Source organism: Strix uralensis, chromosome 21 (genome assembly GCF_047716275.1).
Source record: "Strix uralensis isolate ZFMK-TIS-50842 chromosome 21, bStrUra1, whole genome shotgun sequence".
Lineage (NCBI taxonomy): Eukaryota > Metazoa > Chordata > Aves > Strigiformes > Strigidae > Strix > Strix uralensis.
Genome location: NC_133992.1, coordinates 7,682,457 through 7,705,938, shown reverse-complemented (window position 1 = coordinate 7,705,938; position 23,482 = coordinate 7,682,457). Strand labels below are relative to the sequence as shown.

The window sequence follows — 23,482 nt, the reverse complement described above, 5'->3', positions numbered from 1 at the left end:
GAAGCATTTGCCAAGTCAAATATGATTTTTATCCTAGCTATTTTTACTGCTTCTTACCCCTGGCTAAGAGGCAACCTACATCCACGGATTAAAGGCACAAGAGCAATAGAGATGGATTTCAGACATTTATGCAAGAGGCTTATAAAACCACATCCAATGCCAGCATTATTATCTAATACACATGAAAAATCAATTCCTTCCTTCCCCAAGAGTTTCCTCTTCCCCAATTTGCACAGAATGATGTAAACTGAGCATTCCTTTCCTTAGAAGCTTCTAAACTGTGCACAACAGATCACAGTATCTGAACTAGCTTTGAAATTGGTCATACAGCCCAGTGCTCAACAGACCCAGTACCTGAATTAGCTCATTTCAGCTAGTTCAGGTAATTCTACGGTGCTGCAGCCTATAGGATAGAAATACTTAAGTCAGACATCAATGTATGGAAAAAACTATTCTTGTTACTTCAGGATGTAATCCCTTTCCTGCACAAATGCAACAACTTTTCTTGTTTAAAAAACAAATCAGCAACAATGTCTGCTCTTGATTTGCTGTCAAACCACAGTAGCCTTTGGTAGATGTGCTTTCAACATTTCTTGTTTAGGGTTATACATTCTGAATCCACTTTGAATGAGGAACTGCATCACTGAATTCTAGATGCAGGCACAGAGACAAAACAGAGGGCTGTATACAAAACCACTCTCCCGCTCTTCTGTACTTCAGTTTTTCAAATTCTCTCCCTCAAGACTGACACAGCAGCCTCTCAGTGGGGGCTCCGTGTCCTTATTTTCTGGATTGTGCACTGTGACAGGTGGCAAGAGACATCCAGGCCTTATTTCCATCTCCACCAAAGACAATTTACCTGAGATTTTGTTGCCAGATGACGTTGGACCAGATGTAGATGCCATAGGACAGGGTGCACACACAGAGGAAGGTGGGGTCTGTCCCTTAAGCGAGCTTGTTAGAGGTGTCTAAAAAACACAAACCCACTTCAGGTCAGTGCAGTCTGTCCATTAACAAAGGTCCTTCTGACCTTGGTCTGGTATCATAAGAGTCATGCAGTGACTTCAGAACAAACTAGAGGAAGGTAGTCAAAGCACTTGAAAGTGCCCTTCAATCCTGGGCCCATTATGTCTTGCCACTTAGATACAGGGTCAATATTCAACTTTTTCAACAAGTCTCCTGCAGAGGCCAGTAAGCCTCCATTGGCAACAGCTCAATGATTGCAGGGGACAAAACTGCTGCGTGGTTTTTTGATGTGTGGACATAACACCTAGCAGCTTACTGACCAATAAGAAATGTTTTCAGTAGAATAACAGGATGGGTAAACTACTCTCTCCCTTGATTGCCTAGCCCATTTTTTGGGGGTGAAATTTAAGTAGATCTATCTAATACGTTGATGTTGTTAGCTGGAACCCTTACTGCTGCAAGGCTGTGGCCATTAGAAAGCTGCAAGTCTTCAAAAGGGGGGAAAAGGCAAGACATAACAAAGATATGCCTGGCATCACACTGTCAAGATCACAGATAAAAGGTTTGCCAAGAATGCAGGGCAAGCTGTGAAAAGAGATTTTTAGATGACCCATCCACAAACAATTAAACCCCCAACTTTGCTGAACATGCCCCGTTACAGTATTCCACAGGGAAAGGGTTCTATATCAAGATACCTGTTTAGCTTGATTTGTAGCAACAGTTGCCAAAACTTGGTGGACTGCCTGGGCTGCAGAGTGGGGTACAGATGATCTTAAAAAGAAAAATTAAAACGTTAAATGAATGACTAGTCTAAAAGAGGACTTCCTCACCTCTCAAAATGCACAGCTTCCGGAAGTCTTGAACAACCGCCACTATTAAAGATTCTACACACAACTCCAAACGAACAAATCTGATTAGGGAATAAACCTCTTAAATGAATCAACCACATTTAACAAAGGAAGTCTGCAAATGTGTTTAAAGCTCTAGACTTAAACGATCAAGTCTTTTTCACACACTCTTGTCTCTGAAGAGTCAGGCCTTTCTATTTTACAGGGAGTTGATGAAAAATCAGCAGGTAAGGGGATTACAATTTTATGCCTAGTGGATAACAAATTTAAGCAGCTTCCTTTATAGTGTGGAGCCCAGACAAATACATGCAACTCTCAGAAATGCTGAGCAAGGAGACAAAGCTAGGAGTGGGGGGGTGGGGGGAAGCACTTCATGTCTTTGAAGTGTAGTATAAATATTAATGAAGTCACGGCAAGAACTGTGATAAAATTAACCTATATTCTACATTTGGTTTGGGAATTCTGACCACGAAATAAATTGGACATCAGAGCCCACAGACAATTGCTGCACAATGGCAGTTACTTCTGGGGTGAAGCATCCTACCTTACATGCTGTGGGCCATTAACACACCAAATCACCCTGACTTGGGAACAGCCATCCAGTTTTAGCACCTCCTCAAGTCTGTGGCTCACCAGGTTCAGCAGCTTAAGTGGACAATACCAGAAGCTTTCAGAAGCTTAAATTCAACACTGGTTGCATTCTCCTGGTGGCAAAGGCCAGCCTTCTCTTACCCTAGCAGGCTCTTTCCATCCTGACTCAGGCCAGGTGTTCCCTAAGGCAATAAGCCTTATACTCTCTCTATACTATAGAAAGGGCTGAGGCTGCAAATTCCAGACAGTAGGAGAATCTGGGCATCAGAAGTTGTATATCTCCTAAAGCATGAGGACTTCTAAACCGCATTTACTATCTGGTCAGCTACAGACCAACTCACAGAAACTTCATACTATATTCCAAAGGAAGGGGACACACACGAAACCATAATTTCGCATAGCCGTTTGGTCTTGGACAGGGTTTTGTGCCTTCAACAGCTTTGCATTACTACTAAAGTCCTTCCTTCCAGCAATGAGCGCTCGCTCTCTATGTTGCATGGCTTGGATTTGCCCTCTGCCCAGAGCAAAAGTAAAGCAAACAAGGAAAACTTCAGATTAGCACTGGAAAGAGTCCATGTTGGGATAGCGCAGCTGTAAATTTCAAGTTCATACAAACCCTGAATAAAGAAAACAACGGAAGGTCTGTGAAATTCATGATAGGGTGGGACCTTTTCCCCAGAAAAGTCTCAAGATCACTTGATCTATAGCTTCTCTGACGAGGCTATGAAAATGCTGGTTTTGACTTTAGTTATTGAAAGAGGGGTTTTTTTGCACTGAAAACATATATAGAAGTAACTGGACTGGGACCACCAACACACCTAGCTATAGGCCATTGAACAAGTGGTAACAACTGAAAAATCATTACTGCTTAACAACCCGAAGAGTGTGCTGTGGCAGCAAAAGGAAGCCAGGATGCCTGAAGTAGCAAAAATTGATGACTTAACTTTGCTGGGTGAATGCTCTTTATTTTGGTGTGGAATCTGACTGGCAGCCATGGTTCATTTGGGTAGAATTTTTAGAGAGTACATTTTTATGAGGTCAGCTATAAAATAAGACTGTAAAAAGCCTTCAAGATATCAAGCTAGCTGGTTCTCTATAAATTAGAGAGATCAATCAATACTGCCCGTCTAAAACTACTTGAAAGTAAGACAGGTCTTTAACTACAGTTCAAGTGAAAACCAGCCTCAGATATGTATCGCTTGCTCATGTCCTTGTCTACGTACAGCCAGTACTCTTTACTTTTTTCATCACAGTTTTGATGAAACAAAGGGTGGAGAACTCCTCCCAGTCATAACACTGCTTTTAGCAAAATTTCCCAAGCAGAGCTGTTTGCAAATTTTATTTTCAAAAGATGTAGCATTGCCCTTCCCCCATCTCAGTTTATCAATAAAATAGTAAAAAGCTCCCAAATGGTTTCCCAATTAAAATGCAGAAGAAACCATTAAGTAAATTTCCAGGTCAGCAGCTGAGTACCACCACTGTAAGACTGTTCCCTTTTTGAAAAGCTGCATCACAGGAATTTCACTATTTTTCTTTGACAGTGAAGGGTATACACACATGTATGAAAACCAGAAGCGATGCAACAGCAGGAAGTGTCCCAGGAGCAGCACATATAGCCCACAGTTATATGGATAAAGCATCTGCAGCTCCATGTGGACTTGTATTCAGATGTAGGTAGTGAGTTTATCCTGCTTTATGCAGTAAGCCCAACTTTGCTCAGACTTTCCAGTAGTGGCCTTGCCTCCCCAGCCCAGAAACGGCCATGTGTTATCTTGGTCACAAGCAATAGCAGGAACTTAAAGCAGACAGTTTCAAGGTCATTATGATGACAGGGAAAAGGACTAGTTCTGTGCCTGGTGACAGAGCCTGGTGATAAGACAGAAATCTCTGGAATGAGCTGAGCTGGCTGTTGTCTGTAGGAGGCAGAGAAGTAGGAAAGCCAAGTGTTACAGCTAACTCACGAGAAATCTTAACAAATTCAAGGCTAAATACCAGAAGACAATATTCATAATTTGCTTATGAGGAAGACAGACTTGCAGCTCTGTATTTTTCCAAAATGACTGACCCCTACCAACACCCAACCCTTCAGTCAAAATTCGAACATCAAAAAATTTGAGACAAGTTTCCAGAAAAGCCAGAACACAGTTGTCCCTTCCTCAGGGGCGATTCTGAGAACAGACAGAAGAGGCTTAACTCCAGGGAAGGTTTTCTCTGTAGTGGATGACAAAGTAGTAGAATCAACATCTGGACCACTTAAGGCCACAGTCCACACTCAGCAACAGAGGGGTGCACTTCCCTCGCAGGAAGAGGCAGAACAGAGGTAGTGACTGGAGAGATACCAGATCCAAAGTACATACTAACAGCAAAACCACCGGATCCCAAAAGGAGAAGATGCACTAAAATGCATTTCACAGACCAGTGGAAAAGGAGGTTAATACTGGTCTCGTCGTTTGTTCAGGACAAGCCATTAGCAAATCCTTGAATGACCTGGAAAGAAAGCATTTCTTGCTTCCATTCCACAAACCCAATACTCTTCTCTAAATGCATCTGCTTTAGGTCTTACATAGTCAGACTATGCAAAATACTACTGCTGCTCCCCACCGGCAGACATGTTCTATTGCAAGTACTACCAAAGGCTACCAGAAAGAAGGGGAGCACCCACTCACCCTATTACTGCAGAGACAGCTGGAGTCAATGCACCCGTCTTGAGTTCTCGCACATTCACCACCTGAGGAACGTTTTTCAGAGTTGATTCAGTCAAGGAGGTGCTTACAGCTTTAAGAAAAAAAATAAAAATAAAGAAGAGGTAAAGATGATCTCCATATTAAGCATTTCATTCAATATGGTGCCTATGAGTAACTCCAGAAGAAATCCATCCAAGTTTCTAGAAGGTATGTGGTATATCTGGCCAAAAAGTTTGGTATCTCAGCCTTCAACAAGGACACCAAAGAAGTGGACAGCTTTCTATATAGTTGGTACATTTCTCATTGTTAGCTGACCAAATCTGATTATTCTTACACCCTTTCCCTTTACCTACATTGTAACTTCTTAGGTTAACAGAAATTACCTGTGTAGTTACACCCCAGCCTCTCCTAAAATTCACATCATTACATCACCTTTCTGCATTTATGCTCTCCTTGGGCAAGGAAAATGAACGAATCCAATTCCTCTACCAGTAACTGAATTTTGTTTCTTTTCTGCACTGATGCTACAGTACTGCGGAAGCACTGAGAAATGTCTAAAACCAAACAAGAAAAGCTTAAATTAGGAAACCTTTCTCCTGTCATCTCAAAACCTTACAAGCAGATCCAAGGCTTAACTCAACAGTTCACCTTTAACTTTTCAATATTAAAATTGTTTTACAATTCAGATCTTTAATTGCATAGCTAATAATGAAGAGTTACTAATATAGGCCAGCAACATCCTTTCTCTGCTCTCCAACAGACCTTCTTGCACACAAATCAATTGCCATGCCAGGATCTCCTAAGAGTCACTGACATTTCTGCCACTGCACAGATAAGACTGGGTACAAAGAAACCTGAGGTGGGAGTTTCTCAGGCATTTTGTGCTAGTAGCTTACAGGAAGAAGGAAGACAAAAAAACACTGGATAGCTCAAAGGTGCAACAAATACAGGTCTGTGTCCCATTTTGTTTGATGATCTCTCCTTTGAGAGCACTAAATTCCTGTGAAAGCCACATTCAACTACTCAGAGGTCACTTGGGCAATTAGCCATCCTTTTACCTGGGGACTGGTTAGCCATCTGCCTCCGCAGAGCTGCAGCAGCTGCCGCTTGTGGTGCTGGAACAGTGACAGTGGGAGCAGGGGCCCCATGTTTCACAGTCTTTGTTGCAAGCATTGTACTGTCTGCCCCTTGTGGTATGATTCTGTTTGAAGACGTAGGCACTAAAAAACAAACGAACAAAAATATTACAGTTTATTGTATGTCTACAAACCAGGGAGACTTGAAAGCCTTTGCTGAACTACAGTTCCTCTAAGTACACAGCTTCCTTCTGACAAGAGTGATGCACAGGCTTTTTAAATAATCAACACAATCTGACCCTGGCAGTTTCTGTATATCCCAATGAATTCAGCAAGTAAATTTCAATAACCAACATTTCAACACATTAGATGACTTTCAGTTTGCTGTTACAGACACTTCTGCTGACACTATTTTTCTCTCTGGCTACAGAGATGGTAAAACCCCTCTCACACAAAGAAAACTGCACATATGCAAATATAGTTCTTACTGTGACTCACTGGGCTCAGAACTCCTAACTTTGGCCACACCAATCAAATGCACTAGTACTTCAGTTTCCTGGTCTTTGGGCATTATTTTAATAATGGCACACACTTAAGGCAAGTTATTAAAGGAAGACAATGCTACATACAGTCCTACTATCTGAAAGAAACAGGCTATCAGAAAAAAAAAAAAAAAACAGTTAATAGGTCAAGATATTTTAGCACTTTTAACTCAAGTTCCTGAGGTTACAATGCCACTCTGCTAACTGCTTCTGGAAACTTGGCAATGTACATCTGCACGCTGCAATCTCATTTCTCCAGGACCTGAAGCACTGGCAATGGACACAGCCGTTAAAGATACCGACAAGAACACAGACAGAGTAGGAGAGACATTGCAAAAACGACTCACGCAAGGTACCCAGGGAGAGGTGCTGTTTGCCAAAGGACGGAGACTGAGCCATCAAACCAGGCTGGATAGAGGGAGTCCGGACCACAGGAGCATGACGAGGGACTTGGACTGGAGCAGCCTCTTCTTCCTGGTCCACTGCCTGTGAATCATCATTTTCCAGAGACTGAGAAACTGAGGATGTTGAACTGACTTCATCCAAATCTTCATAATATCTTGTGGACAAGAAGGCAGATCGAGACAAACTTGCTGCAATATCAGAAACAAAATCAAGTGTGTGTATTAAGTTGAGGGAACCATCCAGCCTAACAGCCAAGACAGTCATCCTATTTTAGGATGCTCTTCTACTGGCTTGTTTTAATCCTGTGCTGATAGGATTTGACTTCTTGACTGCAAGGAAAGGCAGCCTTCAACAAGATGATAACTGAAGGAAATTCTTACTGAGAGCAGATAGGGGAGCAGGAAATGAGAAGCATGAGTTGAGGAGTGAGAAGCCAAAAGTCAACTTCAGGACTGATTCCCAGAGCAGGTAACTCGCCCTCCTGGAAAGCATTTCATGCTTCTATGGTAACCAAAGGTTTACCTGGAGCTGTAGACCTAATTGGTGGAGTTTTCCTCTTGGCTAGGAAATTCCTCAACTGTGTTTGTTTCACGGGGGATAATTTAGCTGGAAAACCAAAGACAGTTATTAGTCTATAATCAAACTCCAAGTCAAAAAAATAATTCACATTCATGGTGTGAATGCCAGGAAGAAAGAATAAATTACCAGGTACTTTAGGCAGAGGTTTGGCATGTGATTCCAAGGTAGTTTTCATCAAGGCACTGCGCAGGCTTTCAAGGTCACTGTCAAAACTGGGACAAGGCAGAGCAGTGAAAAACCATGATCAGCCGAAAGAAATCAACCAAATCAGGAACAAGAGAGGGCCAAAGGAGCCACTAGAACCATTGGCTTATCTGGAAGAACAACTGGCTCCTCTAGAAATTGTGCTATTTAAACACATGCATCTTAATTATTTTGGAAACTCTTAAGAGCCATTTATTTCTTCCCCTCAATTCAGACAACCAGCAGTACCTCAGCCTGGAGGCTCTATTACCCTGTTTACTATAAAAACCCCGTAACTTTTAGGGGAAATTTCTGATAAGCATCGAACAGTGTGTCACAGATTATACCCAATGAGCTTCTGTATTACCTGGACGTAGTTTAGTATCATTTTTAGAACATTCTGTCCTCCTATACCACGTCCACAAAACATCGTTCTTTGGAGGATGCACCCTTGCACATTGCTGGGGGCAAGAGAGAAGGAGTGTCAACACCACTCAGGAATTCGTGTTTCACATACCTCTGAGCACTGCTAAGAGAAGATGTATCTCCGGGAACACTCCACTGAGATGTCTGATTATACAGTCGGAGCTGCTGCAGGCTGTTCACGAGCTGATTTAGTCTCTTCCTCTGCTGATTGATTATTTCCCGGTTATTAGCCAGCGTGTTAAACAAAGTCTCTCGCTCAGGAACTATCAGACGCCTTAAGAGACAGGGATAAGGACCATTCTATATATCTGGCCACAAGCAGGCATGAACACACAAAGCAGTTTAGTGGTTCTAGCTACTTGAACTCCATGAGGTCAAACATGGTTTGGTTTGAACACCAAAGCAGTTCAGTTCATCTCAAGTGCATATTTCTCCCTTAGCTCATTTACTTCAAGATGGTTTATTTACTAGAAAGGTTTCATTAGCTACCACCAATGAATGCATTTCGTTTCCACAAAGTTTATTTTGTATTTTTTTCTATAAGCACTATTTTCACCGTACACAGACATGAAGCAAGCTTGTAACGCGTCTGAAGCCAAACAGTCTGAACCTATACCTCCCATTAGGTGTTTCAGTCGAGCTTTACTCCTAGACCCCTTGAAAGAGATCACACTGTTAAATGGAAAAAGGCTTTTGTCTGTTGATTAGAGACTAATGCCTGATTCACTGACATGTTCCTTACAGCCATTCTGTATTCCAACTTCAGTTACTTACTTCTGCTTCCTCTTCTGTTCCAGGTGCCGATCCCACTCCAAATCCAGAACGTCATTCACATCCTGAACAGCAAACTTCACGTACTGGTGCAAGCGTCGAATTTCCTACCATGCAAAATAAAGTTAGCTTTTAATTCACTTCAGAAATCTCCGTTTCAGTTGAAGAAAATGAGCCCAAAGGGTCTTCAGCCAGCCCAAGACATGCGGCACTCTCCCCTATTTCTGCCTGGAAAGTTTTAATCAGCACAACAGAACCCAACATAGTGAAAATCTAATTATATCAATGGAGTACCCACAGGGCTTGGCTTGGACATTTTATCCCAGCTCTCAACTAGAAATAATACTTTCCATAATGTTTGCAAAACATTGCCAGGTCTTTAGAGAAAGGGTTTTACAAACATCAGGCATTATACAAAACAAACCTTATTTCAAATCTCATTTCCAGAATGAGTCATTTGCTCCCATTTTACAATGTTGAAACTTCTAACAATTATAGGTGATCAAAGCTTTGCAGGCTATTCACATGGCTCTAAGATACCAGCGTTCACAGACTATGATTCATGAAAACACTCACAAATGCTCACAACTCCCACATTAAGGCAAGGAATTAACTTGATTTTTATAGGTAGGAAAGAAAAAAAAAGCAGAGAGAGAGTAAAGTGACTTATCCACAACCACATAATTGCACAACTGGTACAACTAAGCCAGAGACCTCTGGCTACAAGCCCTGCTCCCTAAACAAAACCAGTGCTCCATCTCATTGTCATCCCTCCAGCCTGTCATAGATGTGCATGTCCTGAACTCTGATCTTGTAAAATGGAAATGGAAACTGCAGTTGGTTTCAGCTCATCTCAACAGAATGCTCACTTAAATACAATGATGAAGCAGCCAAGTAACACAGCTTGGGAAAAATTCCACTGCAACTGTTTTCAAGATACAGCATGAAATTCTAATGTGATATATCCAACCTGAAACCAAATCCAGTCCTGCTGTGGGCTTAGTGTTACACACTACCAAGCACGGGTTTCCTCTCTCCCGCAACTATGAGCATTATACAGCAGCAACTCTCTGGACAGCAAATCAATATGGCTGGACATCAGAAAAGCCTTAGGATCTTTAAAACTTCATTGAGAACTAATACACGAAGTTGATTAAGTGAGCTTTTCTCACCCAGGAGAATAGGGATGATGTAGACTGAACAAAATTTAAGAGTCAGACTAGAGCTGTCTTTCTCATAAATTCATTGACCTGAAAGCTCTCTCCTTACATTCCAATCCACTTCCGCTTCTCTCCCACTCTCTTATTCTTTCCTCATGATCCTCTCTCTAGATCAGTGAAACAAGCACTTCAAGATTATCATCTCTCTGAAGTCATAAGCATAAGCTTGAAATGTCACAGACATACTGGACATCAAAGCAGGCATACAATTAAGACTGTGAATCAATCTACCAAATCCAGGTGAAGACGAAAGATCAGACCTAAAAGAAGTTACTTCATGTCATCAGCTGATTTCTAGCAACTGTCTGTGTGCATGCTCTTGACACCTACTGCAACAAATACAACACTCACTCACATCTCCAGCCTGCTAGACAAATTTCTTGAGGGGAACTTCTCAGTGTATAAAGACCAAGTATCATTTGAAGGGCACATTCAGTCTGTTTTGCTTATGGTTAAATAGCCCTCTCATCAGAGCTGTAACAAAAAGAGTGCTTCACCCCAGTTTCTTTCATGTCTTTGAAAGCCTCTTTATGTACTGCTGGTTATTTTCCTTTGTGCCCCAGCTCTTAGAATATCATTTAGCTTTATGCTCTGCCATCCATGAAATTAACCACACAATTCTGTAAGTCATAATAAATCATCAAATTGTTCCATAAGGCATTTGCTGAAGATAAAAATAATTCCAAGAACTCTTCTACAAAGTGTTGGAAAAAAAATATTCTTTTAACTGAAATCCCTGAGCAAACACTACAGGCTGAGAAGGAACAGGATGTCAAGAGTAACATTCTGAGCTTAGAATAGACTTGGATCTCAGGTGAACTACTTCCCTTCAGCAGGAGTTTTGAATCATCACTGCAAATGGCAGCCACATAGAGAAGCTTTAGGAGAGGATTGTCAGCGTGTCTTGCAAACTCATGGAAAAAAAAGCTCACCACACTTTTACTAGACTATGTTGAAACAGCAAATACCTAGGGCAGAACAAAACTGCTGGGCACTTGCACACACAAGCATCAGTATTATTTCATTTAAAACTCTAGATTAGAAGTTGACTGACATGCTTCATACCTGAAGCTGCGCTTCACTCTTGGGATCCAAAGGTTTCTTATAAAGCAAGTGTAAATACCCCGAGCTACGATTCCGTTCATTCTGTTCTCTAGCCTCTTCTACCCCTGCAAATCCCTCCAGCAAGGTTGTCTTCAGAATACTAATATCTCCATGAAGTGACTGCAAATAGAAATAGAACAGATGGGACAAGGTTCAAAGTAACAGTTTTTCATTGCCGTCTCTAGCACAGGGGCTTCTGCAAGCATCTGCCTGAAAGCACAAATGCAAATGTCACCCTCACATTAAAGCAGCATAGTCAGATGTTCCATCTACATCAGACCAGCTTTAGCAGGTTAAGGAGGAACATCAGGTGAGGAACAGTCATTGTGGAGGAGTTAAACAGTTTGAAGATACTCTGCTCACCTCTGTTGTCTCTTTAATTTCCAAGAGGAAGGTGTGAAGATCATCTGACTCAGTTCGCAACATCTTCATTTCCTCTGGAGTACCAACTTGGAAACAGGCCTTGGAAGTCCGGGCCTTCAGTTCCTCCACTTCCTTTTGAAAATGTGCAATCTACAAAGCCAAGCAGAAGAAAGGGCAGCCACTGAAACATTGCAGGGTCTGGAACAAATGTCACAGTTCTTGAATAATGTTTCTAATACACCGTAAACACCTGTCACTTTGCAGCCAAAACAGGAAATTCTTTTGAACATTAACAGGAAAGAATACTTAATTTTTCTAGCACAGCAGCTGAAATTAAAGATGACTGAACAGGACACACAAACAACAATTACAAACCAGGCTGATTATCCTGGGAAAAATTTCCATTCCGATTCCTAAACCACACACCAGACAGACACCATCAGAACGTGTCTGCAGACCTATACATTGGTCTTACAGTTTCTAAAGTGAGGAAAACTGCTTGAAAAAAATCTCACCTCCTCTCTGATTCCTGCTATGACAGGGTCTGAATCCTTCCACTGGTGGGCCTGTTTCTCTGAAGTTGTACTGGGGAGTGCTGATTTGCCCTGAAAAAAAAAAAAAACAAAACACCAAACCCAAAACCAATATTAGGGATATATCCTTAGCAACAGGGAACTTAGGATATTAAAAAATGCCTGCTGTTAGAAATGCCATTCAGACACCAGTCATGAGGGAGACAACTGTCATAACCATAAATACTAGTTCCACAGTAAACTAAGGTATGCGCATGTTTGAAGTTGGACTGCGGACTACCTGGAGATATATGGCTAAAGCTTTATGAAAGAAAAGGAAATCTGTGTGCTGCTCTGTATTGCTGCTTCGATTTTAATGTCTGACAAACTTGGTGTCTTAATACACATCCAAGACATCTCTTGAGTGCTTATTATCTAGGAAAGCTGTGATACCTCATTTCCGTAACAACAGGAAGAACTAGCTTCTACAACTCTGATTAGGCAACATACATCAAAACACAGCTCTCTAAAGACATGCATAGAACAGTTTTAGTCCTGCAGATCTGCTAGTATTTTAAATGTCAAAAGCTAGCTAGTTCTCTGACCTAAGAATAGTCATTCAGTCCAACAAATTCCAAGCAATTCACGGGCCACGTAAAGCATTCACCCTCTAAAGAATCCACTCAAGTTGCCATTACCTGAGTAGAGCTTGGTTTTGCTGCAGATGGGGTGATTTTGGCTGTCTTCTGTAGTAAAGAAGCTGAAGGGATATTTTGAGCAGGACGTGACACTGGAATTTAAAAAGAGGAACAGAAATTTATGAACTTATTGAAAAATAAGCTTGAAAAAACAGGTTGTGACCAGACACAACCGTAATCACCGCTGTCAATCCAAAAGCAATAGTGGCATGGGCCCCAGCGCAAAAACACACTTTCCTTAGGTGCTGTTTTACTCCCATCCAACTTCTCTGCTAATGATAACAACTGTCACTCTCCAATATCCAGCTGTACCACTCCTGAAGGACCTCAAGACCCCCAGTCACACGGTCATTCGAGAGAGAGAATATTATTCTGCTAACAAATGAGTGCTGTCTCATTTAAACTCATTTGTGACCATTTTGAACTCTAGTCACTCCAGATGCAAGATAAGGCACTGATTTGTGTGACTGCCCAGAAACATTCATAAATCAGAGCTGTATTACAGAACACTGAAAATGCCAGAAAGTTCATGCAGAATTAAGCAGCTGAATATATTCATTTCACATATGGCTCTCTGGGGAGCGAAGTGCACAAATGGAAGAACTTCTCAGTTTCAGGACTAAGTCCATTTACAGGGTGCAAATCAGGAGGTCTGCTGCATCAGTAAAAGCAGCAGGAAAAACAAGAAAGAAAGAAGCCAAACGAAGCTCACTATGTCCTAAAACTGTTAGAACATTGTTTATAATGCATTATTCGCAACTATATGCATCAGACTCCTACCTGCGGCAGGCACAGGGGTCGAAGCCTTCAGTGGTGTGGTAGGAGAGGCTGCGAGGGGTGTGGACTGGCTCAGAGGACCTCCAGAAGCAGTTTTTGAAGTGGTTGAGAATGAAAACATTGTGGAAGTGCATTGGCCACTGCTGCTAGTGGGAGAAGAGGTGTCTACAGCAGTGAACCTGGAACAGAAAGCAGAACATCTTTCAGCTCTGAACTGGTCCTGGCTGTTTCCCCCATTCAAAACAAAGCACTAAGTTCTAATGAATTAGCATCCTCTAGGATCAGCAACAACTCAAGCTCCAGATAGAAAATTACAAGTGTAGCTTCTGGGGATAGTGGGAAGGAGCCATTCAGGATCATTTCTGAATATGTGGAACCACAAAGACTGCTACCATAGACCCAACCCAGTGAGCAAAAAGTACTGCCCTGCTTCAAAATGCACCTCATCATTTTGCACCAACTAGAGCAAATCTGAGCTGCCCTTCAGTGTCATCCTTGCAGCAAGGCTCAAACAGAAATTCTGCAAGAAAATACGAATTTCTATTCATCTGCAAACTCAGCTCCTCAAGGCAGCCAATTTAAATATTCAGCCATTCACAAGCGTATCATTTGCTTTATACACAAAACATAAAATTTAAAAAGCCATAAGAGCTACCATCAAATCCTGCTGTAGCAAAGACTTTTCTAATTAAAAAATAATCATTTGAACCATCAGAAATTTATGTGAAAATTGCTCTCCACAGAAAACAGCTCCAATTACATAGCTCTGTGTTTTAAACCATTCTTTCTAAAAACAGAGAGCAAGTCTCAGCAGTCAGAGGGAAGAAATCTGAGAACACTCATCACTCAAATCCATTTTGCATAGTTTCTAATCAATGTTAGTTTTCTTTCAGCTGGCATGAACAAGCTTTCAAGACTTCAGATCCTGTGTTCAGTGACCAAGCATCCATTTAAGAACAAAACCAAAAGGTCTGACACCTTCTCCACTGAACACAGGAATGGAAAAGAAATCCATTGCTATGGATACAGCTTCCTCTCTGCTCCGCAAGTTACTCTTTAGGTTGGAGATAAGGAACCTTCACCAAACAGTCAAAGAAACTTGTGCTAGCACCACCACACTAAAACAGTCCCAGACATAAAGGATTTCAAATCCCAGTGTTCCCCAAGAGTCTTTAACCCTGATTTGAATCCAACCAAGGCACGGAATTACAGTTTGATGCCTATGAAGCAAAGATATAAAAAAACTAGTTCTCTGGCAATTTGGCAAATTATCACTCTAATTTTTGGCATTGTCCCTTGACTAGTATTTTGCCCATGAAAATAACACCTAGCATGGGAAGCACTGAGGGTTTTCACAGTCAAGACAGCTATGTTTTAGATAAAGAGAGGCTTCCTCAGTGCTTTCTTGGGATCATGGGAAACAGCTGCCAGGGCAAAAAGCCAGAAACCATCTTCAGAACTACCATACACTGTCCATGCCTGGAGCAATTTAACAAGTATCCAGCCACTGCATTAACTACTGCATCTATTTACTTCTCATTGAGGTTCACTTTGACTGAAGAAGCTGAAGGGGCAAAAGATGACTTCTGTGCAACAGGTGTTGTAGAGAGTGGTGGTGCAGGTGAGCTGTCTGCAGCTGGTTTAAAGTTCATGGATCCAAAGGAAAAGGAGCTGGCTGTGGTTGTAGTGGTGCCCACAGAAGGAGCAGGAGTCACAGATGCCTTTGGAGAAGCAGAGGAGAAAGAGAACGTTGCTGCTCCAGTCAGACTGGGAGCCAGGGCTTGTGTGGAGGCATCCGTGCCAAAGGGGTAAGGCGGAGGATCACTGCCCGCAGAGCCAGGCATCTTCACAGCTGAAGGCATAAAGGAAAAAGCAGCTGCTCCGCTCCCTGCAGGAGGCTGACTTGAGGCAGGCACAGCAGCAGCAGCAACACCTGGTACCGTGTCAGGCTTTAAAGCAGTTGGAGGAGTTGTTGGAGTTGTGGCAGTGCTTCCTGCAGAAAGACAAATGGGGAAGGTAGAGACTCATTTGGCTGCACTGACTAATGGCAGAAGGTACTGCAAGGCCAAACGCTGTTTGATGGGGACAGTTCAGCACTATCTCGCTCACCAGGCAGACAGTGCAGTGAGGAAAAGAGATGGCAGAGACGGGCTTCCAGTCCCCAAACCCAGGAAGTGATACAGAAACTGCACAAAGTCCAAGCCACGATCAATACTACAGTCTGTCTAGATTAATGTTGTCTGGAATTTCCTGTGAAAATGCTTCACCTTTCTCCATTGATTTTGATGAGGTTCCTGCCATCTCATAAAACAGGCTGTCAGCACGCAAGTCAGCCAGTGCTGCAGAGAGGCAGGCTGCCAAACAAAAGCATTGTTTGGGGAAGGAGAAGCAAATTTGGGCTTAGAAAAGTGTGGGTTTGCAACTATTACTGCCTGCATGCAGGCAAGCAAAACAATCAGCTTACCTGCCTACCCCAGCATAGGAAACTGCCTACTTCACACTGCATATAGAAATGCATATATAACTCAGATAAAACTATTACTCTTCACCTGCTAACACAATTCCACAGTGCTGCAGAAAGCTATTGTTTAAATAAACTTTTGCTGCAGCCAAACAAACACCTTAGTTCATATCATGGCCTCCTGTGGCAAAACATATGGAGGAAAACCATCACACCTCTGCAGCATACAGACCATGCTCTGGGTCTGAACAGTGCTTGATCCCTGTCCCCAGGCAGAGCCTGAAGTCACTGCTGCAGCTCCAGTCCTATACCCCAAAGCTGGGCAAAGGGCCTCCCAGAATTGCTTTGGCCCCGCTCCCCAAAGGTTGATTGCACAGTAGAGTCTAAGTGTGCAGACTGCAGAGTGCTTGAGATCCCACACAATGAACAGGACTACATAATTTCACACTGATGTGCAAGAGACAGAGAACAGTTCTGGGAACACAAAACACCCAAGAATTTCTCCCCATTATCATTATAAAGAACAATATATCTTTTCTGTGACCACATACATGTCTGACTACCAAACTTACAGATGAAGATGACAAAGATCTACAAATGCAAGTGTTTCCCTAACCCACCAGAGCACTTACCTGCTGACTTTGGAACTCTCTCCCCTACCAACAGCAAGGGCTCTGGGGTCACAATAAGCGATCTGACCCCCGGGTTTTGATTGATCATGTAAAACGGGCAGAGCACACCATCCGTAGAGAGCAAGATGAGAACTGGAGCTGGAGCAAGGGTCTTCTCGTCACCTGCAAGAGACCACATATGTAAGTCCTGCAGCCAAAGTTTCCTGTCCTGTTCCTACTGGCATTGGCACCTTCATGTGACTTGCTTAGCACAGTATTCCTTACATTTCTCCCTTCTTGCTTTCGCTTGCATCTTTGTTCCCTGGCTTCTCTGTGAATGTCCAATTCTCTTTTTTTTACTTCTTTATTCCTTCCTATTCCTGACTTCATGTTTCATAAATTCAGAGGGTTATTTTGACAATCCAATGTCATCTCCTGAATGACAAAGCCCAACGTTCAACCGTGAATTCCTGTACCAAGCTTCTTCATATTTTGAAGCAGTCCTTTTTCTTCACCTGTACAGCGCTCCCTCCTTCAATCCTCTATGCCTTTCAGCAGTCCCCACGTTCCATTGGGTCCTGTCACATCATTAACATTCACATACATAAAGTATGAAAGAGAATTGCTACTTAGGAAACTTTTTAAATTTAAAGAAATCCAACATCAGACAAACATCCTGATGATCTGAACCTCCAATATGAAATACCTGCATTTTGTGCAGCTGCAGCTTTGAGCCTAGAGTCCATATATTCTCAGCACAGTTAAAGGCCCCAAACCACTCCCTGTACTTCTAAAAAAACCTAAAAAACCTTCTATAATGGTTTAACTGTGCTTAAACAACAAAACCCAACAGATCTAGGATGCAGGAAAAACCTGCTATAATCACAGTGCTTTGTTTGTCAGGCAGTGCAGTGGGTGGCCATGTTTCTCTACCTATTGGTTCTTCAGGAAAAGCACGCTAGGGAAGGGCAGTTTCCACCTGGGAACAAGCTCCAGGACAAATGAGGTTTCTTTGCAATCCAAACTTGCTGTTAACTGCAAAGCCAATTAATGTGCAGCCAAAACCAAGCTGATTGCACTCTGTGAGAACACAGAGAATGCGTTAGCAAAAAGCTTCTCCAAAAACCTTTCTAAAAACTTCTAAAGTAGCACAACCTGGGCTTAAAAAAAAAGCTGTCCTGGCAAATTCTTTAATCCAATAACTGTATAGATTAACAGAGAAAATGCTTCAAATTCAATTTTGCATTCAAGTACAAAGTATGACCTCAATTCCCTTCTGTAGGTTTCCATTCAGGTAAAGTTCTCAGTTAATCGGCACCCTCCTGTGCTCTTCAGGAACTCCTGACTGCAGTACCTTCCACTCTGCCTGAAGGCATCTCTATTTCAGTCTTTCTCTAGGTTTCAAGGGAGAGTTTTCAGAATTCACTAAGGTACAACACAATAGCTCAGATGTACCTTCAGCTCCAGCCTCTGACAAGGTGCTTTAAAGAGCCTTCAGGCAGCGCAGAAGGTACAGCAATAATGCAACTGGCTAGATGTAGAGCACAGCAGGGTTCAGTCAGTACTGGCCCTGTGCTTTAGTGCAGAATTAAAACCTACGCATTCACCTCAATGATCTTTGCTTTTTCTGGCTTTTAAACTAACCCACTTTCCCTTTAGATCAGCACAGATGTACTTCATACAAAACAGTTCTGCAAAATGATATAAGCTACAAGAATAAAGAAAACCTCACAGGCAGTCCGAAATCCCTGGTGTTAGACTATGACTCCTTTAAACTCACTGTTATCCTGGCTCTGTGAAACACAGACATAACTCAGGTGCTTTGTTTGCCACATCTGTCAGTGGAGTATCCCAGGCTGCTGAAAGCTTTGAGGAAGAACTGCATTTAACGCTTAGCCATTTGAATCCTTACACAGAAGCAAGCTGTGTGCTTGGTGTAAAAGGGCAAGATGTGTGTTGGTCTCCCTTTCAGAACGATCTCCCAGAACCCTGAGCATCGGGCTGCCCCTCAAATGTGTCTCATATATTGCTATTATTGGACTATTCCACAAGAAAGATTGACAAGACTTACTGATCGGGATAGGCATGTTACTGGTGTAGTCTACAGCAACGCCAACAGGCAGCGTGTCATCGCTCTTATCTGTCACAGGGAGTTCTGCTCTGCTGGAGTCCTCCAAAACCCATGATTCCCAGTTCTGCAAACAGTTAAGATTATTATATTGACTACTGCTTTCCTGTGATCAGCCTTCTTCAGAACTCTAGTCTACTACAGTTGAAAGATAAGACAGCAAAAAAGCTAGAGGACATCTACTTAAATTTGTCAGATTACCAAATGCCAGAACTATCAGGGCCCTTCACAGATTTCTGTGTGATTTCTCACACATCATTGCTCATCAGTTACAGCCAGTTTTAACGTTTGACTTCAACTGATGACCTCACATGCATCACTTTATTATAGTGAGCTTGAAAAGTTTTGAGACTGCCACATGAATCATGAAAAATAGATTTATGATACTTGGTTCACAACACACCATGCTTCTGTTTATCCCTTCTCTTTGGTGTCACCCAGATCTCCTGTTCATCCAAGAATTAAATTTATCTTAAGATTCTGTACAACTCAGATGTAAAAAGAAAGGGGTTTTGTTTGGTTTCGGGGTGTTTTTAAAAAAATATACCATCTCATTGTATTGCAGGTCTTATATAGGTTATACTCGCTTAGATGTTTGAGATAGAGGAGGTACATACGCACAAATGCAACACAAACAAAAATATTACCTGATCCCCTTGCCTGGCAAGAATGCTGACTTCTGTGGAAGCTGCCGAAGCTGCCAGAACTAGATCCCTGTAAGCACGGACACAAATAGGTTAAAATCAACATGACAATCCATGGCGAGGTCCCCAGCTCCACAATTCATTATCATCTACACAAATTCATAACTAGGAATGCAGTTATAAAAATATAAATCTGACTTTTCCTCCCAATATGAGGGAAACATGATTGCTACATCACCATAGAACTTTTTATTTTTCATTTAAAACTAGTCACCAGGGGCTGAATCCCCTTGCCAACCAATGATTTGACAGACACTGTATCATTATAAATAATCATGGTCCAAGACAGGTAGTTGAAAAGTTAGGAACAGCTTCTTCACACAGAGACACAATTAAGTGAGACAAAAGCTTGTGCTTTACCCAACCTATGACTTACAACCTCAAGGGAAATGGTTATGACAGATCTTAAACAATCTTTTATATCTTCATGAAATCATATTAATTCTCACCAGATAAACGAGTATGTTGGCATGGAGATAAAGCATGCAGGAGAAATTAGCTGTACTTTCAGAAAGCATTTTCAAAATAACAATTTTATTTCATTTCTCTCATATTCAGGTATTATATATTTTACAAAAAAGAGAAATACAATATATGAAGCACTGCCCGCTCAGATATGCATAACAACGGAAAGACCTTGCCATGATTCCCACCACTCACCATTCCTCAACATAGTTGAGGAAGTAATGATGCTGTCTCTCCGTGCAGCTCCCATAGCAAGGCTCCATGAAATTCACAAACTTCTCTGGTCGCCTCTCTTCTTTTTTCTGTAAGACCAACATTGGTAATTTACCTTCCAATACAGAAACCAAGTAACCTCCCATAAATATGACTGCACCAGGGTACACCAATAATTGCCACATACTTCAAGAGAGAACAGGCATCATGACACCACTTGAAAAACAAAGAACAAAGCAAACAAACCAAAACCCTCCTCCAAAAGATAAAGGGAAAATAAAGGGGTTACCAGGGAATTTAGGTCTCACCACCCCCACCCCGCAATGAAAAACCTGATACTAAGTAAGAGCATATCAACAGGCCTGAAAGTCTCCTTAACCTAAACAAAAAAATACACATATACACACACAAAATGTATCAGGACTCTACATGAGGTAAGGTTTTCTTCCCAAGTGTTTACTTCAGAGGCCAGGAGTCTTCATGTCATAAATTTGATCTCAGCAGAGAATAGGTGACCGACTGGGTTTTGAGTGGATACTACTCCCTCCACTCAATCCCCCAAACCATGATTCGCAGTAGCGCCAATCTCAAATTCTACATGATGCCAATGTGAATAATAAAAACAACTACTAATAAATAAATAATATTACAACTTGCCATTGTAATAAACAAGTCACGAACAAGCAACAAACACTTCTGTCATTGTGACTTGCTGGCACTTACAGGCATTATGGCTATGACCACTTCTGGAGGTGTTTCCAGTGTCCCATCAGCTGCTGCATATACAATAGTAAAGACATATGTGCCAATCCACAGCACATCCAACACTGAAAGAGAAGGAAACAAATACCTCAGCCAGAAACACATCAGAATGACATTCCTTGTCTATCGATTTTAATTGTGCATAGCACACAAAATAACAAATAAACAATCACTAACTTCTAAACTACCAAGATAAAGAATTTCAATTCTTTGTCTGCAGAACATCAATCTTATTAGGGGGGAAAAGCTATTTGATCCCAGAAATTTCAAACACAAACCAAAAGAATGTGTTTGATTTGCTTCATGATATCACAAGCAAGATAACAGCAGTGTTGCCAAACATGGATGATGTTTTGGCATATCCAAATGAAGTGTTTCTGTTTTTCTAAGCTTACTGCTTTGACATTTTATTGAAGAGTCAAAATGATGAGATGAAACTCACAGGAAACATGAGAATGGGATTTATATCCAGGAATCTTCACACTAAAAGGAAATTACTTGTGACAGTACTGTCTATCAGATCAATGAGCAAAAAATAGCTTGTAGAACGCCTATTTAAAACATTCTAGAAATAGACAAGGACTCTGGCTGACTGGTAATTTTTCTGTGCAACACAGAGATAAAGCATATAATTATTTTTTTCCAAATATTTAAAAGTCACACTGTAATTACATAACCAGTACAATATACAGCTGCTATAACTAAAACAATGTGAGGAGGAATAAGTGCAAATATTTTAAAAGAGAAAACAAGTTAAAATGGAGTAAAAAGATGTACCTTTAACAGGATTGTCCGAGTCATAAAAGGGAGGACAAGGAATTACTTTCTTCTCCTGCAGATTCTGCAAATAAAAATACTCTTAAATACAAAGAAAAAGCCAACAAACAAAGCCCATTGCAAGTTTTGGAAAAAGCCCAGAGAACTGGTTTAGAGCAATTCACCCACTTTTTAACACTGATCATGCACCACTCTGAAATCGTGACTTCTCAGTCACACATGCAAACCTTAAACTAAACCCAACATTGGTCTAAGACACTTTAATATTTCTGAAGTGCTTGGGCAGCTTCACATGGTTCACACCATGTGCCACCTGACCAAATTCTGGAGCTTGCGATGCAAATAAAGCATATTGCAAACTAGTGATGAGACATGAGGCTTTACTAGCAACAATACTTACAGGCAGATATTGCACCACGGTGCCATTTTGCCTCCCCACAGCCAGTTGTTTTCCCTTTGGGCTCCAACACACTAAGCAAAAAAGAGAATTTCATTAGCACTAAGGAACTGAAGAGTTACAAAGGCCCTGCAAAAGCAGAACCAATAAATTTAAGCCACATTTTTTTCCCCTGCAAAAAAATCATTAATCTGAATTAAACAGGGAGCCATCCGGTCACAGAGAAAGCAAGACTGCACAGATCAAAACCCAACAGATGATGACTCTTAGTCACATGCTTCCTTGGAAATGACAGTCAAACCTGAGACAGCACAAACCACAGGTGGGCACATTTGACTAATTCACAAGATGCAGCTCTTCCAATCAACCAGGAAAGAGCAGTTACATTGCAACACATTTTACGAGTCTCAGGAGTTAAATCCTTCCTTTCCATGAATTTTTTTTTTTTTTTTTTTTAAGAAAACTCCTCCCTAGACAAACGGTGTCTTTTTACACCTATCAATCTGCTTCTACTCGTCAGTGTCTGGCTTTCTGTATGCTGTCCGAGGCTGCCACTCACCAGATGTCACAGCTACGGAGGAAGGCAGTGTGGCATACACCTTCACAGAGTCCGTGACCTGCAGGACGGAGATGCTGCCATCGGAGAGGCAGATGGCCACCATGGCGGGGCTGGCAGGGTTCCACTTCAGGTCATTGACCATTGCTGCGCTTCCCGAGTCCTTGGCCAGTTTGTGGTAAGCAAACGCACGTTTCTGCTGTTTTGCCTTTTAGGAAAGACACATACACGAATGACAGTCAAAAGCTGAGCACAAAATCAAGTTCTCCCAAAGTTGTAATTCAAAGCAGTTTCGACCTTCCTATAAATTAATGACTGATAAAACTAAGAAGCAGATTTTGAGGTTACTGAACAATTCCTTTACAAGACATCTCCCACAGAAAGACAGAAAATTCCACCTAAACTATGTCTCTCCTCCTGCTGTATTCTGAAAAAAACCAAAACCAAACCAACCCACTTTGCATATGCTTTACCTGATTTAAGAACGTGCGGACATCAAAAAAGCCAATGAAGGAACCGATCTCACTGGACATCATACAGACAGACAGTGTGAGATTATCACAGCTTAGAGCCAGGTGCTGCACAGGAAACTTCATGGGAACTAAGGTACTCTGAACATTCTCCACTTGAAACACAAAAGGAAAGGAAGATAGAATGAAGGGG

At 41.7% G+C, this 23,482-nt stretch overlaps 1 protein-coding gene across 4 annotated transcripts in view; it reads right to left on the bottom strand.

The window, feature by feature from the left end:
- The window catches only part of NUP214 (nucleoporin 214), a 45,333-nt gene that overhangs the window by 19,195 nt on the left and 2,656 nt on the right, over positions 1-23,482 (bottom strand). For all 4 annotated transcript variants that reach the window (XM_074891531.1, XM_074891533.1, XM_074891532.1 and 1 more), the window contains exons 3-26: positions 23,293-23,444; positions 22,823-23,027; positions 22,267-22,337; positions 21,867-21,930; positions 21,051-21,154; positions 20,310-20,416; positions 19,593-19,659; positions 18,889-19,012; positions 16,839-17,000; positions 15,279-15,738; positions 13,749-13,924; positions 12,969-13,060; positions 12,274-12,363; positions 11,759-11,908; positions 11,357-11,515; positions 9,075-9,178; positions 8,392-8,574; positions 7,818-7,903; positions 7,635-7,718; positions 7,055-7,300; positions 6,148-6,309; positions 5,072-5,180; positions 1,662-1,737; positions 860-968 (exon numbers count right to left, since the gene is read on the bottom strand). In XM_074891531.1, the coding sequence (XP_074747632.1) occupies positions 860-968; positions 1,662-1,737; positions 5,072-5,180; positions 6,148-6,309; positions 7,055-7,300; positions 7,635-7,718; positions 7,818-7,903; positions 8,392-8,574; positions 9,075-9,178; positions 11,357-11,515; positions 11,759-11,908; positions 12,274-12,363; positions 12,969-13,060; positions 13,749-13,924; positions 15,279-15,738; positions 16,839-17,000; positions 18,889-19,012; positions 19,593-19,659; positions 20,310-20,416; positions 21,051-21,154; positions 21,867-21,930; positions 22,267-22,337; positions 22,823-23,027; positions 23,293-23,444 (3,342 nt within the window). The remainder of the gene's footprint in view (positions 1-859; positions 969-1,661; positions 1,738-5,071; positions 5,181-6,147; positions 6,310-7,054; positions 7,301-7,634; positions 7,719-7,817; positions 7,904-8,391; positions 8,575-9,074; positions 9,179-11,356; positions 11,516-11,758; positions 11,909-12,273; positions 12,364-12,968; positions 13,061-13,748; positions 13,925-15,278; positions 15,739-16,838; positions 17,001-18,888; positions 19,013-19,592; positions 19,660-20,309; positions 20,417-21,050; positions 21,155-21,866; positions 21,931-22,266; positions 22,338-22,822; positions 23,028-23,292; positions 23,445-23,482) is intronic.